Source organism: Cetorhinus maximus, chromosome 15, assembly GCF_964194155.1.
Source record: "Cetorhinus maximus chromosome 15, sCetMax3.hap1.1, whole genome shotgun sequence".
Taxonomy (NCBI): Eukaryota; Metazoa; Chordata; class Chondrichthyes; order Lamniformes; family Cetorhinidae; genus Cetorhinus; species Cetorhinus maximus.
The window spans coordinates 47,555,572-47,573,235 of record NC_135893.1 but is presented as its reverse complement, the minus strand read 5'-3'; the positions used below and the strand labels follow the sequence as shown (position 1 = coordinate 47,573,235).

The following is a 17,664-nucleotide window of genomic DNA, read 5'->3' as shown; positions in this document are numbered from 1 at the left end:
CTGGCTCAAAAAGCTCTCCTGGATGCACTTTAAGAATTCCGCCCCCTCTAAGCCTTTCACGCTAAGACTATCCCAGTTAACATTGGGGAAGTTGAAATCCCCTACTATTATTACCCTATTATTATTATACTTCTCTGAGATTTGCCTTGACATCTGCTTTATCTCCCCCTGACTGTTTGGAGGCCTAAAGTACATTCGCAGCAAAGTGATTGCCTACTTTTTTTTATGTTCTACCCACATGGCCTCATTTGAGGAACCTTCTAAGATACTGTCGCTCCTTACTGCAGGAATTGACTCCTTGATCAATAGTGCAATGCCACCTGCTCTTTTACACCCCCCCGTGACGCCCCCCCTCCCCCAACCCCCGTCACCCCTGATGATTCTATACCCTGGAACATTGAGCTGCCAATCCTGCCCTTCCCTCAACCATGTCTCTGTGACAGCAACAATGTCATATTCCCATGTGTTAATCAAGGCCCTCAATTTATCTGCCTCACTTGTAAGACTCCTTGTGTTAAAATAGATGCAATCCAGCCTTGCATTATTCCCTTGTGCCCTAACAGGTCTATATTTGCTCTGCCTTCCAGACTGACTTAGTTTCTCTTCTATATTTGTCTGTGCATCACCCCCTACTGTACCTCCACTCTGTATCCCATCCCCTGCCAAATTAGTTTAAACCCCACCACTCCCCCCCCTCCCTCGCCTCACCAACAGCACTAGCAAACCTCCCCACAAGGGTTGGTCCCATTCTGGTTCAGGTGCACACCGTCTGACTTGTACCGGTCCCAACTTCGCCAGAAACAGACCCATTGATCCAGGAAACTAAAGCCCTCCCTCCTGCACCACATGCACCATCTCTTCAGCCATGCATTCATCCTCTGTAAACTCCTATTCCTATACTCACTAGCACGTAACACAGGGAATAATCCAGAGATTACAACCTTTTGAGGTCCTGCCTTTTAATCTGCTACCTAGCTCCTTAAATTCTGCTTGCAGGACCTCATCCCTCTTTCTGTCTATGTCGTTGGTACCAACATGAACCACGACCTCTGACTGTTCGCCCTCCCCTTTAGAATGCTCTGCAGCCGTTCTGTGACATCCTTGACCCTGGCACCAGGGAGGCAACATACCATCCTGGAGTCATGTCTATGGCTGCAGAAGTGCCTGTCTACTCCCCTCACTGTTGAGTCTCCTGCCAATATTGCTCTTGCACTCTTACTCCTCCCGCCTTGTGCAGCGGAGCCACCCACAATGCCGTGAACTTGGCTCTAGCTGCACTCTCCAGAGGAATCTTCACCCTCACTGTTTTCCAACACAGAAAGACGGTTCTTTAGTGAGATGTACTCTGGGGCTTTCCTGACTACCTGCCTGCCTCCCTTCCTCTAACTGGTGGTCACCCACTCCCTCTCTGACAGCACTTCCTTAAACTGAGGAGTCACATCTAAAAACGTGCTATCCACGTACACCTCAGTCTCGCGGATGCACCGCTATGTCTCCAGCTGATGCTCAAGCTCCGAAACCCGTTGCTCAGGCTGGTCAGGCTGGTGGCACTTCCTGCACATATGGTCACCCAGACTGCGAGGAGTCTATAAGAATTCCCACATACTGCAGGCCGGACAACACACGGGACTAAGCTCCCTCTCTGTACTTTTTGTTTGTTTTTAATTAAAAGACGATTTCCTTAAATTTAAGCCAAGTAGAAAACTATTTAGTTTTTCTCAAAAAAAACAAATGCTGAGACTCTCACCTTCTGTTATGTCACTTTAAAGTGGGAAAAAAAGCAAATTACCCACTAGCTACCAATCAGCTCCCTCCCTTGTCCTGATGTCACTCCTTTCGAATTCCAGCACCACCGAGTGTCTGGGTGAGAACCAGCTCCCTCATAGGTAAAATCCGCTCCGCTCTTTATACAGCTACTCCGCTCCCTTACAGGTAAAATCCCCTCCGCTCTTTATACAGCTGCTCCGCTCCCTTACATGTAAAATCCGCTCCGCTCTTTATACAGCTGCTCCGCTCCCTTACAGGTAAACTCCCTCCGCTCTTTATACAGCCGCTCCACTCCCTCACAGGTAAACTCCCTCCGCTCTTTATACAGCCGCTCCACTCCCTCACAGGTAAACTCCCCTCCGCTCTTTATACAGCCACTCCGCTCCCTCACAGGTAAACTCCCCTCCGCTCTTTATACAGCCGCTCCGCTCCCTCACAGGTAAACTCGCTTCCACTCTTTGTACAGCCGCTCCGCTCCCTCACAGGTAAACTCCACTCCGCTCTTTATACAGCCGCTCCGCTCCCTCACAGGTAAACTCCGCTCCGCTCTTTATACAACCGCTCCGCTCCCTCACAGGTAATCTCCCCTCCACTCTTTATTCAGCCACTCCGCTCCCTCACAGGTAAACTCCCCTCCACTCTTTATATAGCTGCTCCGCTCCCTTACAGGTAAACTCCCTCCGCTCTTTATACAGCCGCTCCAATCCCTCACCGGAAACTCCACTCCGCTCTTTATATAGCCGCTCCGCTCCCTCACAGGTAAACTCCCCTCCGCTCATTATACAGCTGCTCCGCTCCCTTACAGGTAAACTCCACTCCGCTCTTTATACAGCCGCTCCGCTCCCTCACAGGTAAACTCCCCTCCGCTCTTTATACAGCCGCTCCGCTCCCTTACAGGTAAACTCCCCTCCGCTCTTTATATAGCTGCTCCGCTCCCTTACAGGTAAACTCCCCTCCGCTCTTTATACAGCTGCTCCGCTCCCTCACAGGTAAACTCCCCTCCGCTCTTTATACAGCTGCTCCGCTCCCTCACAGGTAAACTCCCCTCCGCTCTTTATACAGCTGCTCCGCTCCCTCACAGGTAAACTCCGCTCCGCTCTTTATACAGCCGCTCCGCTCCCTCGCAGGTAAACTCCCTCCGCTCTTTATACAGCTGCTCCACTCCCTCACAGGTAAACTCCCTCCGCCCTTTATACAGCTGCTCCACTCCCTCACAGGTAAACTCCACTCCGCTCTTTATACAGCCGCTCCGCTCCCTCACAGGTAAACTCCCTCCGCTCTTTATACAGCTGCTCCACTCCCTTACAGGTAAACTCCCTCCGCTCTTTACACAGCCGCTCCGCTCCCTCACAGGTAAACTCCACTTTATTATTTCCTTTATTATTTCCCCCATCCTTAAATTACTAATTTAATAATAATCAACAAGTGATAGTTACTCAGCTGCTAATTTAAATCTATAACAAAGCTAAAAGCTGAAATACTCACCAACTAATCACCTGCCTGCTCTCCTGTGTCTTCACTCTCTGTTTTTTCAGTGTTGGTTTGAATGGCTGTTTGCGTGCCTCTGTTTCTCTCCTCCGTTCTTTATCTACTCTCTCCCCCGCTCTTTATTCACTCTTTCCCCCGCTCTTTATTCACTCTCTCTCCACGCTGTTTACACACAGGGCCACTCTCACTTCTGCCGCTGCTTGGAAGGATCCCAACATTCTGAGACCCAAAATGAAAAAGGAAAGAGAAAGCGGCGAAAAGAACATGCCATGAGGTGGACTGATAATATACGAGCAGAGATCCCACATGCCAACAAATGCCTGCGAGCCATAAATTCTGCAGATCCAAAATTAGCCTCATCACCCATCTTCGGAAGTGTGGAGGACAATCATTCTCGCTAGCAAGTGTCAACCTCTCATTGAGGAACTAACAATCATCATCACATAGTTTCCAGAGTTGTAGGTTGTGGAGAAGCTTTTGGAGTCAGGACGTGAGTCACTCACTGTAGAATACCCACCCTCTGACCTGCTCTAATAGCCATATCACTTATGTAGCTGGGTGCAGTTGAGTTCCTGGTTAATAGCAATCCCCTGAATGTTGATGATGGTGAATTTGGCAATGCCAGTACATGTTATTTAGAAGTGGTTGGACTCTGTCTCATCGGAAATCGCCTTGGACTGGCATTTTTGTGGCATGCCTGTTTCTTTCCACTTATCTGCCCAAATCTTGAATGTGTCCAGGTCTTGCTGCTTGTTGGCATGAACTGCTTCAATGCCTGAGGAGTCGTGAATGGTGCTGAACATTGTTCAATCATCTCCACTTCTGACCTTATATTGAGGGGGTGGTTATTGATGAAGCAGCTGAAGATGGTTGGGCCGAGGACACTACCCTGAGGAACTCCTGCAACAATGTTCTGGGACTGAGATGATTGGCCTCCAACAAACGACCATCTTCCTCTGAATGAGGGATGACTCCAACCAGTGGAGAGTTTTCCCCCTGATTCCTATTGACTTCAATTCTGTTAGGACTCTTGATTCCACATGTGGTCAAATGCTGCCTTGATGTCAAAGGCAGTCACTCTCACTTCAGTTCTGGAATTCAGCTATTTTGTCCAAATTTGGACCAAGGCTGTAATGAGGCCTGGAGCTGAATGGGCCTGGTGGAACCCAAACTATGCATCAGTGCACAGGTTATTACTGAGAAAGAACCACTTGATAGCACTGTCAGCGACACTTTCCATCACTTTGCTGATGATGGAGAATAGGCTGGTAGGATGGTAATTGGCCTGATTGGATTTGTCCTGTTTTTTCGTGGACATGTTTACCTGGGCAATTTTCCATGTTATTAGCTAGCTGCCTGCATTGTAGCTTTACTGGAACAGCTTGGCTAAGGGCTCAACTATTTCTGGAGCACAAATCTTCAGTACTGCAGCTGAGATGTTGTCAGCTGCAGACACAGTTGGCCACATGTAAATACAATGTTGTGCTATAACAGAAACCTGGCCAGAAGAAGGACAGGACTGGGTATTACGTCTTCCTGGATACAAGCTGTTCAGGAAAGATAGGAATGGAAGGAAAGGAGTAGAGGTGGTGGCATTGATTAAGGAGAGCTTTGCAGTGCTGGACAGCGAGGGTGTCCCAGAGGAGTCAAGGACAGGATTTATTTGCCTAGAGCTAAGGAACAAAAAAGGTGCAATTACATTGCTCAGTGTAGTCTATAGATCACCAACCAGTGGGAAAGATGTAGAGGAACAAATTTCAATGGAAATTACAAAAAAGAATTATAGAGTCATTATAATGGAGGTCTTTAATTATCCAAATATAGACTGGGATAGTAGTAGTGTAAAAGGAGGAGAGGGGCAAGAGTTCTGAGAGTGTGTTCGGGAGAATTTTCTACAGCAGTATGTTCCAGCCCAACATGAAAGGAGGTACTGCTAGACCTGGCTCTTGGAAATGACTTGGGCCAAGTGGATCAAGTGTCAGTAGAGGAAGATTTAAGGGACCGTGATCATTGTATCATAAGGTTTAGGTTGGCTGTGGAAAAGAACAATGGACAATCCAGCGTCAAAATAATTAACAGGGGAAAAGCCAACTTCAGTGGGGTAAGAATGGACCTGGCCCAGATAAATTGGAATCAAAGATTAGCAGGTAAAACTGTAACTGAACAAGGGCTGCCTTTAAAGAAGAAATAGTTCAGGCACAGTCAAAGTATATACCACAAAGGTGGAAGGTAGGGCAAACAAATCCAGAGCTCTCTGGATGACAGAAGAGATTGGGGCTAAGATGAAACAGCAAAAGTGTGCTTATGACTGATGTCAGGTGGATAATACAATTAAGAACCAGGCTGAATATAAAAGATTCAGGGGGAAATTGAAAAGAGGAAATAAGAGAAGCAAAGAAAGAGTATAGGAAGAGACTAACAGCTAACATAAAATGGAATCCAAAAATCTTTTACAGTCGTACAAATAACAAAAAGGCGGTAAAAGGAGGAGAGGGGCCAATTAGAGACCAAAAAATGAATACCTTGCACCTGTCTTCATGAAGGAAGATGATGCTGCCCAGGTCATGGTGAAAGAAGAGGTAGTTCAGAAACTTAAAGAGTTTAAGATTGATAAGGAGGAGTCATTGGATAGCCTATCTGTGCTTAAAGTTATAAGGCACCAGGATCAGATGAGATGCATCCAGGGATATTGAAGGATGTAAGAGGCGATGACCATTATTTTCCAGTCTTCCTTAGACCCAGGGGGTAGTGCTAGGGAATTAAAGAATTGCAATTGTTCAAAAAAGGGTGTAAAGATAAGCCCTGCAACCAAAGGACAATCAGTTTAACTTTGGTGGTGGGGAAGCTTTTTGAAATGACCATTGAGGACAAAATAGTCACTTGGAGAGAGGTGGGCTAATTAGGGAAAGCCAGCACAGATTTGCTGAGGGAAAATTTTGTGTAACTTATTTGCCTGAGTTGTTTGGTGAGGTAATAGAGAGGGTTGATGAGGGTAATGCTGTTGGTATGATGTACATTGATTTCAAAAAAGGCATTTGATAAAGTGCCATGAAACAGACTTGAGAGGAAAGTTAAAGTTTGTGGAATAAAAGGCACAGTAACATTATATTTGAAACTGGCTGAGTGACAGGAAACAAAGATGAACAGTGGTCTTTTCAGACTGGAGGAAGGTTTGTAGCGATGTTTCCCAGGGGTAAGTGTTGGGACTCATGCTTTTCCTGATGTATATTAATGACCCTACACATTGGTGCACAGAGCACAATTTAAAAATCTGTGCATGATATGAAACTTGGTAGTACTGTGAACCATGAGGATTTATTGTAGAATTGCAAAAGGACTTCGGCAAGTTGATGGAATGGGTGGACAGGTGGCAGATGAAATTTAATGCAGAGAAGTGTGAAGTGATTCATTTTGGTAGGAAGAACGCAGATGGTATAATTCTAAAGGAGATGCAGGAGCAGAGGGACCTGGGTGTATATGTGCATAAATCATTGAAGATGACATACAGGCTGAGAGAGCAGTTGATGCAGAGGGCTGCATCCTGGGCTTTATCAATAGGGGCATAGAGTACAAAACAAGGAAGTTATGATAAGCCTGTATAAAATGCTGAGATAAAAGCTAAATACTGCGGATGCTGGAAATCTGAAACAAAAACAGAAAATGCTGGAAAAACTTAGCAGGTCTAACAGCATCTCTGGAGAGAAAGACAGAGTTACGGTTTTGAGCCTGTATGACTTCTTCATTGCTGAAGAGAAGTAAAAATGTGATGAAATTTATACTGTTTAAGGGGGTGGAGCAGGTGAAGCTGGATAGAAGGCCAGCAATAGGTGGAGGCAAAGGAGAGATTGACAAAGATGTCATGAACAAGAGGACAAAGGGGTGTTAATGGCAGTGGTACTGGCTAAAGGAGGTGCTGATGGTGGAATTAAGGTCAGAAAGCAGAATGTGGTAATAGAAGGACAAGGATAAGCACTCTGGAAAGAACAACATGAACAAGTGACTGATGGTCCTAGTGGGGGTGGGGGGAGGGGAGGGTGGTGGGAAAAAGATCGAAAATAGGATAAAAGGTGGGGATAAAACAACGAATAAAAATGAAAATAAATAAAAATAAGTGGATAAAAAATAAAAAAATTTAAAAATTAAAATGAATATTGAAAAAAGGGGATAAAAAGGGATGGAGATGGAGGCAAGTGTTCATGGTCTGAAGTTGTTGAATTCAGTGTTAAGGCCGGAAGGCTATAAAGTGCCTAGTCGGAAGATGAGATGCTGTTCCTCCAGTTTGCGTTGAGCTTCGCTGGAACATTACAGCAGGCCAAGCACAGACATGTGGGCATGAGAGCAGGGTGGCGTGTTGAAATGGCAAGCGACAGGGAGGTCTGGATTATGCTTGTGGAGAGACCGAAGGTGTTCCGCAAAGCAGTCATCCAGTCTGTGTTTGGTCTCTCCAATGTAGAGGAGACGGCATTGGGAGCAGCGAATGCAATAGACCAAATTCAATGAGGCGCAAGTGAAGCGCTGCTTCACCTGAAAGGAGTGTTTGGGCCCTTGGACGGTGCGGAGAGAGGAGGTAAAGGAGCAGGTGTTGCACCTTCTGCAATTGCATGGGAAGGTGCCATGGGAGGGGGTTGAGGTGTTGGGGGTGATGGAGGAGCGGATCAGGGTGTCCTGGAGGGAACAGTCCCTACAAAATGCTGATGAGGGTGAAGGGAAGATGTGTTTGGTGGTGGCATCATGCTGGAGTTGACAGAAATGGCGGAGGATGATCCTTTGAATGCAGAGGCTCGTGGGTTGAAAATGAGGACAAGGGGGACCCTATCATGGTTCTGGGAGGGAGGGGAAGGTGTGAGGGCAGAGGCGCGGGAGATGGGCCACACACGGTTGAGGGCCCTGTCAACCACAGTGGTTGGGAAACCTCGGTTAAGGAAGAAGGAAGGCATGTCAGAGGAACTGTTTTGGAAAGTGGCATCATCAGAACAAATGCGACAGAGGCGAAGGAACTGAGAGAATGGGATGGAGTCCTTACAGGAAGCGGGGTGTGAGGAGCTGTAGTTGATAGAGGAGGTAGCTATGGGAGTCGGTAGGCTTGTAATGAATATTGGTGGACAGTCTATCACCAAAAATTGAGACAGAGAGGTCAAGGAAGGGAGGGGAAGTGTCTGAGATGGACGGGAAGGGGTGGAGGGTCTTGGATGGGTGTAAGTATCAATGAATTGTTGGAACTTGCATTCTTTAGCACCTGAAAGGAAGAGACAAAGTTCCTTGGTAAGGCGTCCGATGAGACGAAGAATAAAATAAAACTGGGGACAAGGACAGCTTTGACTTAGGGTGAGTCAGTGCTGCTGGAGGGAGAGGTCGAGTGTGTTCATATGGCGGCGCATGGCACTGAGTGTGGAACTCAGGATGCGACGAGAACAGCAGTCTGAGGAACATTGTATGTCCCAGAGGTACCTGTAATCCTGGGTGGGATTCGAAACATGAGGGATAGAAATTCAGCAGGAATCCAAGTGGGGAAAGTCAGAGACGGAGACAGTCACTGAGAAAGGAAAAATGGCTGTGAAAGCGAGTTTTGGTAAACACCTTGTCAAACACCAGGAGGGAAATGGAAAGCAATGAAGGTGAACAGGACAAAAGAGACAAATGGAAATCCTATCGGGGAGAAGAGCGGCACCTCTTCAAGGTAGGCATTCCTGTTTTTGTTCCAGATTTCTAGCATCTGCAGTATTTTGCTTTTATCTTAGTGTTTAATTCACTGCCACTTCTCTTCCAGGAATGCCTACCTTGGTTTGATCTCAACTGGAGTATTGCTTCTAGTTCTGGGCATTCACTTTAGGAAGGATGTGACGGTATCAAAGAGGGTGCGAAAAGAATTCATGAGGAACTTCAGTTATATAGAAAGGTTGGAGAAATTAGGACTGTTGTCCTTGGAGAAGAAAAGGTTGAGAGGAGATTTGATAGAGCTGTTCAAAATCATGAGAGGTTTGGACAGAGGGGATAGGGAGAAGATGTTGCCATTGGTGGAGGGATGGAGAACTAGAGGGAACAGATTCAAGGTGATTTAATGTGAATAAAGGGGAACCAAAAGATGTTGTGTACTTAGATTTCCGGAAGGCATTTGACAAAATCAAAGGTTACTATACAAAATAAGCGCTCAAGGTATCAAGGATAACATATTAGCATGGATAGAGGATTTGTTAGCTAACAGGAAACAGAATTTTCAGGTTGGCAAGATGTGACTAGTGGAGTGCCACAGGGATCAGTGCTCGGGCTCAACTATTTATAGTTTATATCAGTGACTTGGATGAAGAGACCGAGTATACGGATGTTAAATTTGCTGATGATTCAAAGATAAGTAGGAAAGTAAGTTGTGAAGAGGACATAAGGAGTCTGAATGGGACATAGGTTAAGTGAGTTGTCAAAAATTTGGCAGATGGAGTATATTGTGGGAAAATGTGAAATTGTCCACTTTGGCAGGAAGAATAGAAAAGCAGTATAGTATTTAAATGGAGAGAGATTGCAGATCTCTGAGGTATAGAGGGATCTGGGTGTCCTGGTACAGGAATCACAAAAAGTTAGTATTCAGGTACAGCAAATGATTAGGAAGGCAAATGGAATGTTGTTGTTTATTGCAGAGGAATGGAATATAAAAGTAGGGATGTTTTGCTACAGGGAATTAGTGAGAGCACGTCTGGAGTACCTGTACAGTGTTGGCCTTCTTATTTAAGAAAGGATATAAATGCATTGGAAATAGTTCAGGGAAGGTTCATTCGACTGATACCTGAGATGGGAGTGGTTATCTTATGAGGAATGGTTGAACAGATTGGGTCTGTATCCATGGAAGTTTAGAAGATTGAGTGGTGATCTTATTGAAACATATAAAATCCTGAGGGTACTTGACAGGGTAGATGCTGAGGGGACCTTTCCCCTTATGGGAGAGACTAAAACCAGGGGACATAGGTTAAATATAAGGGGTCTCCCCATTTAAGATAGAGATGAGAAGATTTTTTTTTCTCTGAGGGTCATGAGTCTTTGGAACTCTCTTCCTCGGAGAGCAGTGGAGGCAGGGTCATTTAATATTTTTACAGCAGAGATAGATGGATTCTTAACTAACAAGAGAGTCAAAGGTTATCGGGGTCAGGTAGGAATGTGGGATTGAGACCATAATCAGATCAGCCACGATCTTATTGAACAGCAGATCAGGGTTGAGGGGCCAAATGGCCGCCTCCTGCTCCATGCAGCGAGTGGTTAGGATCTGGAATGTGCTGCCTGAGAGTGTGTTGGAGACGGGGTCAATTGATGCTTTCAAAAGGGAGTTGGATCTTTATCTGAAAAGTGAAAAAAATCAGGGCTACAGAGAAAAGGTAAGGGAGCAGAATTACTCTTTCAGAGGGCCAGCACAGACACTACATGCCAAATAGCCTCCTTCTGTGCTGTACCCATTCTATTGTATGATTCTGAGGGCCCATAACCTTTGCAGTACGCAATGCCTTCCATTGTTTCTTGATATCACGTGGAGTGAATCGAATTGGTTGAAGACTGGCACCTGTGATACTGGAAACTTCAGGAGGAGGTCAAAATGGATCATCCACTCGGCACTTCTGGCTGAAGATTGTTGCAAATCTTTCAGCCTTGTCTTTTGCACTAATATGCTGGTCTTCACCATCATTGAGGATGGGAATGTTTGTGGATCCTCCTCCTCCTGATAGTTGTTTAATTGTCCAGCACTATCCACAACTTGATGTTGCAGGCTGCAGAGCTTTGATTTGATCCATTGCTTGTGGGATCGCTTAACTCTATCTATATCTTGCAATACACAGGCAAGTAGTCGTGTGTTGTAGATTTACCAGGCTAGCTTGTTAGGTATGCATGGCCCTGGTATGCTCTCCTACATTCCTCAATTAATCAGGCTTGGTGCCCTGGCTTGATGGCATTGGTAGAGTGATGGACAGTCTGGACCATGAGGTTACAGATTGTGAGTGAATACATTTCTACTGTTGCTGATGGTTCGCAGCACCTCATGGAGGCCTAGTTTTGAGCTGGTAGATTTATTCTGAATCTAGTCCATTTAGCATGGTGGCATTGTCACACAACACAATGGATGATGTTCTTGGTGTGAAGCTGGGACTCATTGCTTCTTCCTGGTGGTGTTCAAAATGGAAGAGCACTAATTCATCAGCTGAGGGTGGAATGGTAATCAGTAGAAGGTTTCCCTTCCCATGATACCATGAGACTCCATTGGGTCTGGAGTCGATGCTGAGGACTCCCGGGATAACAATCTCCCGACTGTATACCACTGTGCCAGGATATACCAGGGATGCTGATGGAGGAGTCTGGGACACCAAGTTGAGCTTACAACCTCATATCTGCACCGTCACTAAGGTTACATATTTCCACCTCCATGCCACTGCCTCAGTTCAACTGCTGCTGAAACCCTCATTCATTCCATTGTTACCTCGAGACTTGACTATTCCAATACACTCCTGGCTGGCCTCCCACATTCTACTCTCTGTAAACTTAAAGTCATCCAAAACTGCTGCCTGTGTTCTTACTTGCTGCAAGTCCCATTCACCTATCAGCCCTGTGCTCACTGACCTATGCTGGCTCCTGGTTAAGCAAATCCTGATTTTAAAATTCATTATTTTCAAAACCCTCCATGGCCTTACCCCTTGCTAGCTTTGTAATCTTCTTCAGCCTGTTAAAGATAGCTACACTCCTCGAATTCTAGCCTCTTGAGCATCCCTAATTTTAATTGCTCCACCATTGCTGCCTTCTCATGCCTAAGAACATGGGGAATAGGAGCAGCAGTAGACCATTCAGCCCATTGAGCCTGCTCCACCATTCAATACGGTCATGGCTGATTTTCAGTTTCAACTCCACTTTCGCAGCTGCTCTCCATATTTCTGAGAAAAATCTATTTCAGCCTCAAATGTATTCATTGATGGAGCATCCACAGCCCTCTGGCATAGAGTGTCCAAAGGTTCACAACCCTTTAAGTGAAGAAATTGCTCCTCATCTCAGTCCCAAATGACCGGCCCCTTATCCAGGAACTGCGCCCCTGTGATTTAGATTTCCCAGCCAGGGGAAATGACCTGTCAAACCCCTTCAGATATTAGTTATATTAAATTCTTTTTATTCTTGAACTCTAAACTACTTCATCAATTAGCCCCTATTTCTATGATGTAACTTTTGTTTTCTACTGTGAGGGCACTGAATACTGCCTCGGCCCTCAGCTCTGGAGTTCCCTCTCTAAACCACTCTGCCTCTCCACCTCACTTTCCTCCTTTAAGGTGCTCCTTAAAATCTACCTCTTTAACCAAGCTTTTGTTCATCTGTCCCAATATTTCCTTTTGCGGTTCGGTGTCAAATTTTGTTTTACAATCGTTCTGTGAAGCACCTTGGAATGTTTTATGACCTTGAAGGCACCATATAAATATAGTTTGTTGTTGTAGTGAACTAATTAGGTTTTTATGATCATCTGAAAACTTCATGGTTACTGCTGGTTGTACCAACACATGCCAATTTGTATTACTTTAAGATCCACAGTGATTAAAGGAAATTCAAAGTTAAGCCAATTGTCAAATTCATGTACAGGCCCCTAAATATTTTAACTTACCTTCCAGAAATAAATTACTTGCCTGGAAAAGGAACACCACTTCAAGAGAGGTTTAGGCACAGTATCAGGATGTATTCTAATATTAAGTTTTGGCCTCTTTACCTAAGGAAAGATATATTTGGCATAGAGGGAGTGCAATGAAGGTCCACCAGGCTAATTCCTGAGATTGAGGGAACATCCTATGAGGAAAGGTTAAACAGACCGGACCTTTATTCTCCGGAGTTTAGAAGAATGAGAGGTGATCTCATTCAAACATACAAAACTCCTACAGGGCTTGACAGGGTAGATGCAGGATGTCTCCCTGGCTGGGGGGTGGGGAGGGTGGTCTAGAACCGGGGACACAGTCTCAGAATAAGGGGTAGGCCATTTAAGGACTGATGAGGAATTTCTTCACTCAGAGGGTGGTGAATCTTTGGAATTCTCTACCCTAGAAGCTGGGGAGGCTCAGTCGTTGAGTATGTTCAAGACTAAGATCGATAGATTTCTACATATTTAAAACATCAAGGGATATGGGGATAACGCAGGAAAAAGGTGTTGAAGCAGATCATCAGCCATGATCTCATTGAATTGTGGAGCAGGTTTGAAGGGTTGAATGGCCTCCTCCTGCTCCTACATCATATCTCTTCACAGAAAGAATGCTAAACACTTAGGAGGCATTCCCAGAGGATAGAGACTGAAATATTGGAATCAACTGGATATTGCCATGGGAGGTTTCTGATGACCTCATGGCTTCCCTTAATCTTGAGAAGAATAGAAATGCACGAATGGAGTTTCTATTTGTCATCAGACATGAACTTTTGAAAGGCAGACCAAATGAGTTTAGCATTTTAAATTTGAATCTAAGCAATCAGTCATTCTGATTTTCTGTTTGCTGAAACAACTCAAAATATAAAAAGGGAAATTCATTTTTTAAATTGCTGTCTGGGTATAGATCATATGAAGGAGCAAGAAACAGCTGTTCTTGGTCATGTAAAAGTTCAGGTGCACTGTGTTCCTTTTTCTTACTGTGGATAATTTTATTTCTACAAGTTTTTTTATTCTTAAATGCAATGTGTTTCTGTAAATCACACACAGAAGACTAGGTTTCATTGATGAAAGCAAATGTTTATTGTTCCTCAGTAACAATTAGAAAATGGAAAAAACTGATGAAATATGCAGAATAAGATTAAACAGTGGGAGCTACAGCAAAATCAAGTTTGTTTACAAGAGCGAGGATTTATTGCCTTGCAGGGAAGGTGCACACAGAGGTTTGAAGGATGTGAATCAAACTGCTTTCTGCTGCATTTCTAACGATACTGGGAGCTCAGTTCTTGGCAAACTATAGTAAGCAACTTGTCCAGAGCGCAGTGGGTAGCAGGACCGAACTCATCCAGGTGGCTGGCCGCGGTTACCAAGATACATGTAGCAAATGTCTGTAAAAATAAAAGCAAGAGAAAATGAATTGGAAACAACGTTCCCTCTATTTTTGCGGAGTGCCTGATTTGGGGTGTGCACCCCAGATGGAGTATTGGTCGGAAGCTGTTCTCATTTTTTTTTAAAAAAGAGAAATGAATACCGGACGTTTATACTTTTACCGCCATAAATTTGTGTACAGGCCTAAAGTATTTACAGACTGACATTTCAATTGGAAATGCAGCAATCGAAATGTCCAATTACAGTTCTGATCATCAGAGTTTGGTCAGATGGACACCAGGAAGAATCTGTGAAGTGGATACGTACCGGGAAGTTTTGAGGATCCACTAGAAGTACTTGGCCATGTTTGGCGGCAAGTGTGTCCAGGTGGGCATGCAGATCATCCAAGTGCCCAGCCGCTTTGGCCACAGCTCCGAGTACTTTTGCACCGTGGACTCTGACCCGAGGGCCGGCAGCAGTGTAGTCAGTGAACTCACTGAAATAAATCTTGGCTGCAGGATGAATTGCAAACAACCTTTAGGAACATAAAACAAACCATTATTCCATCTTTTGAAACCTGCAATACCTAGCCCAATCCAAACCCAGTATCCCGATTCTAATATTTAAAGTTTCTTCTGGAAGACAAGGAAAAGGAATCTCAGGAAGATTCATGTTAGTTCGTATTAAGACCACCAAACACTGCTTTAGAAAGTTGTTGCTTTTATGCAGAAATTTTCGTTTCATTTAGCTCATGATTCTAGAAGAAAATAAATCAAATATTCATCATCACAGATTCCCGTCAAAAATAGTTTGAACAGAATGCAAATCTAACGAAATTACCTGGCCAAAGATTCTGCACCTAGAGCTTCCGCATGCTGGGTGAAAACCTTGCAAACATGAGCGAGCGCAGTCCTGTCGGCTGCAGTGAATTGTTTGCTTGGCATGGTTATGGCTGTCGTTACTCTTCCAGTCTTAACACTTTCGAGCTGTCTGTGGTCGGTTTTCGCCCGTTTTTATTGCATTTCTCCTAGGCCCGCCCTCCAGTCCCCATTTATCTGATTGGCTGCTGGTCCTTTTCGTTTTGTTGGACTTATTGCAAATGCAATGATAAGATGCAACATCGAGTGAGAAAGAACCAATGATCACTTCCATTTGCAACTGTTAGCAAAGATAGCCCGAGTTTGAGAAATGCTACCAAACTCCACCTTCTGCACATTTCATTTGAAACAAGTTTCAATGGTTTAAATTATTGAGTTAATAAATATACTATAATAGACCAATACAAATATGGCATGTATAGCAAAACAGATGGTAGGCAGTTAGTGTAAGTTAGTGCTAATTATAATGTGAACAATTAATTGCAATCAGAGGACATTAAATGTTTGGATTACTACCTCCACAGCAAACACTGCTGAGCACCACTGGACATATTCACTTTACTGTCAAAATAGAATAATATTCTTAACTCACAACCCTTTTTAGTTTGTTGTGAGCCAATCTTTTTATGGTATCCTCATTGTTAAAGGGGACACTTGTCAGAAACACAATTATTTTGTGGCAAATGTCACCGATTGCTTCAAACAAAATAGACACACAACTCTTCTCTCTCTATATATATACATCATTACTCTGGCCTAAAATGTCACTTTTATTGCTGTATTTCATTTTAGTGCCTGTTGATCAGCGAACGTTAAATATCACATCATTTCTCTTTTACTCCAGTTGATTCATCTGCTCTTTCTAGACTGTGTTCAGCCACAATATTAGAAGATGCTAAATTAGCAAAGGGCAGAGTCAAACAGCTTCCATCACACAGCTTGATGTTAACATTATGGGTAATGCTCACTCTCTGCCTAACTAATTATGAGGAGAGTATCTTGAAATATTAAAGAGCAGTAAAATATTCTACAAATAATGGCTAAGAAGGAATGATTAAATACCAGGTGTCTCCTCTTGAGAGGAGCTGATACTGAGTTACCAGCAGGTTGTTGGATAAGTTTGGATGCTGAACAAGGACTTCTCATTTGTGTTTACAAAAGAGAAGGATATTTGGGAGGACGTAAATCCTGAATTGGTTAGAAGTGAAGAGAGAACATGGTCATCTCTCATCTAACAATTGCTAAGGCCCATCTGGTTTGCTTTCTATGATCTAGGAAGTCGTACGATGTAATGATATTCGACAATTCATATCAATCAATCTCTACCCACAACGCACCCAGACATGAGGCGAGGAAAAACCCCGTGGTGGAAAGGGTTGGGAAGCAAAGTCCAAAATCACCTTTTTTTCTGCCAAGCATTCTATACTTACCCCATTACTTTTCAAATTACTCACAAATTGGATCCCAACATGTTAATTTCTGAAATTGATCGATCTAGTTTTACATTTGAATGAATGAATTCTAACAGCTTGCAGCATTTCATTGAAGAGCCTCTTCCATTGGATTCATCACTCACTCACTGAAATATTGTTTCTGCAGATTAGTTTGGAAATTACCCCCTTTCAAGCCCGGGCTGTCCTCTGGTTCTGCAAAAGATGAAATTACTTGTCATTGCCTAGATGATCTCCCACAGAAATGTAGAAATATTTCTGGTACAGAAGGAGTGCCACAATTTGGCCCATTGTGTCCATGTCAGCCAAAAAAGCGCTATCCAGTCCAATCCCACTCTTGGTCCATAACCTTGTAGGTTCCAGCTCATCAAGTGCACATCAAAGTATGTTTTAAATGTATTGGCATCTTCTGCTTCTAACCATCCTTTCAGGTAGAAAGTTCTAGAACCCCACCCTCCCTCTGAGTGAACAAGTACTTTCTCAACTCCTGTGTAATTCTTCCAAAAATTTATTTAAGTCAATTCCTTTTGGCTATTGATCCTTTTGCTGAAAGAAAATGGTACATTTAAAATCAGCAATGTCACCTCACAACCCTTAAGTGGCCACATGCCCCATTTATATCATAGCTCTTCATAATATTTCCCCTCAGTCATGCCAATGGTAGATATTCACTTTATGAAAAGTCTTAGAGAAGTTAGTTAGACAAGTAACTCAATCAAGTCACCTCTTAATTTTCACAGCTTAAATGAAAACAGTTTCAATTTTCAAAGACCTTCTTTGTATTTGTATTTCCTGCTGCCAGACATTGTCACATCCAAATGAATCTACCTCAACATACTTCGTATAATATGGAGCCCAAAAATGTACACCATGTGCCAACAGCAGTCACCTTAAGATTCAATACAGATTTACCATGAGATCGCGACTCTTGTAGTGTGTACCTTGGCATGAAAAGTTAAAGGAATTCAGGGTTTAAAGTTTTTGTGCTGCTTTAAATGTCTTATGAACGTTAGTGCCCAGACCAGGCTACTCTTTGACCTCACCCATCTTCCTTCCCATCAAAGTACATACTTTTCCT

General features: G+C 43.9%; 1 protein-coding gene and 1 long non-coding RNA gene across 2 annotated transcripts in view; both read right to left on the bottom strand.

Annotated features, from left to right (window-relative positions):
- LOC144690651 (uncharacterized) overlaps positions 1-17,664 on the bottom strand; it is a 264,306-nt gene that overhangs the window by 201,147 nt on the left and 45,495 nt on the right. The gene's annotated exons all lie outside the window — the stretch shown is intronic.
- Positions 13,949-15,487, bottom strand: LOC144690641 (hemoglobin subunit alpha-like). The gene is made up of 3 exons (XM_078558355.1): positions 15,098-15,487; positions 14,585-14,792; positions 13,949-14,277 (listed from the first exon to the last, which is right to left on the bottom strand). The coding sequence occupies exons 1-3, from the start codon at positions 15,199-15,201 to the stop codon at positions 14,152-14,154; spliced, it is 438 nt and encodes a 145-aa protein (XP_078414481.1). The 5' UTR covers positions 15,202-15,487; the 3' UTR covers positions 13,949-14,151.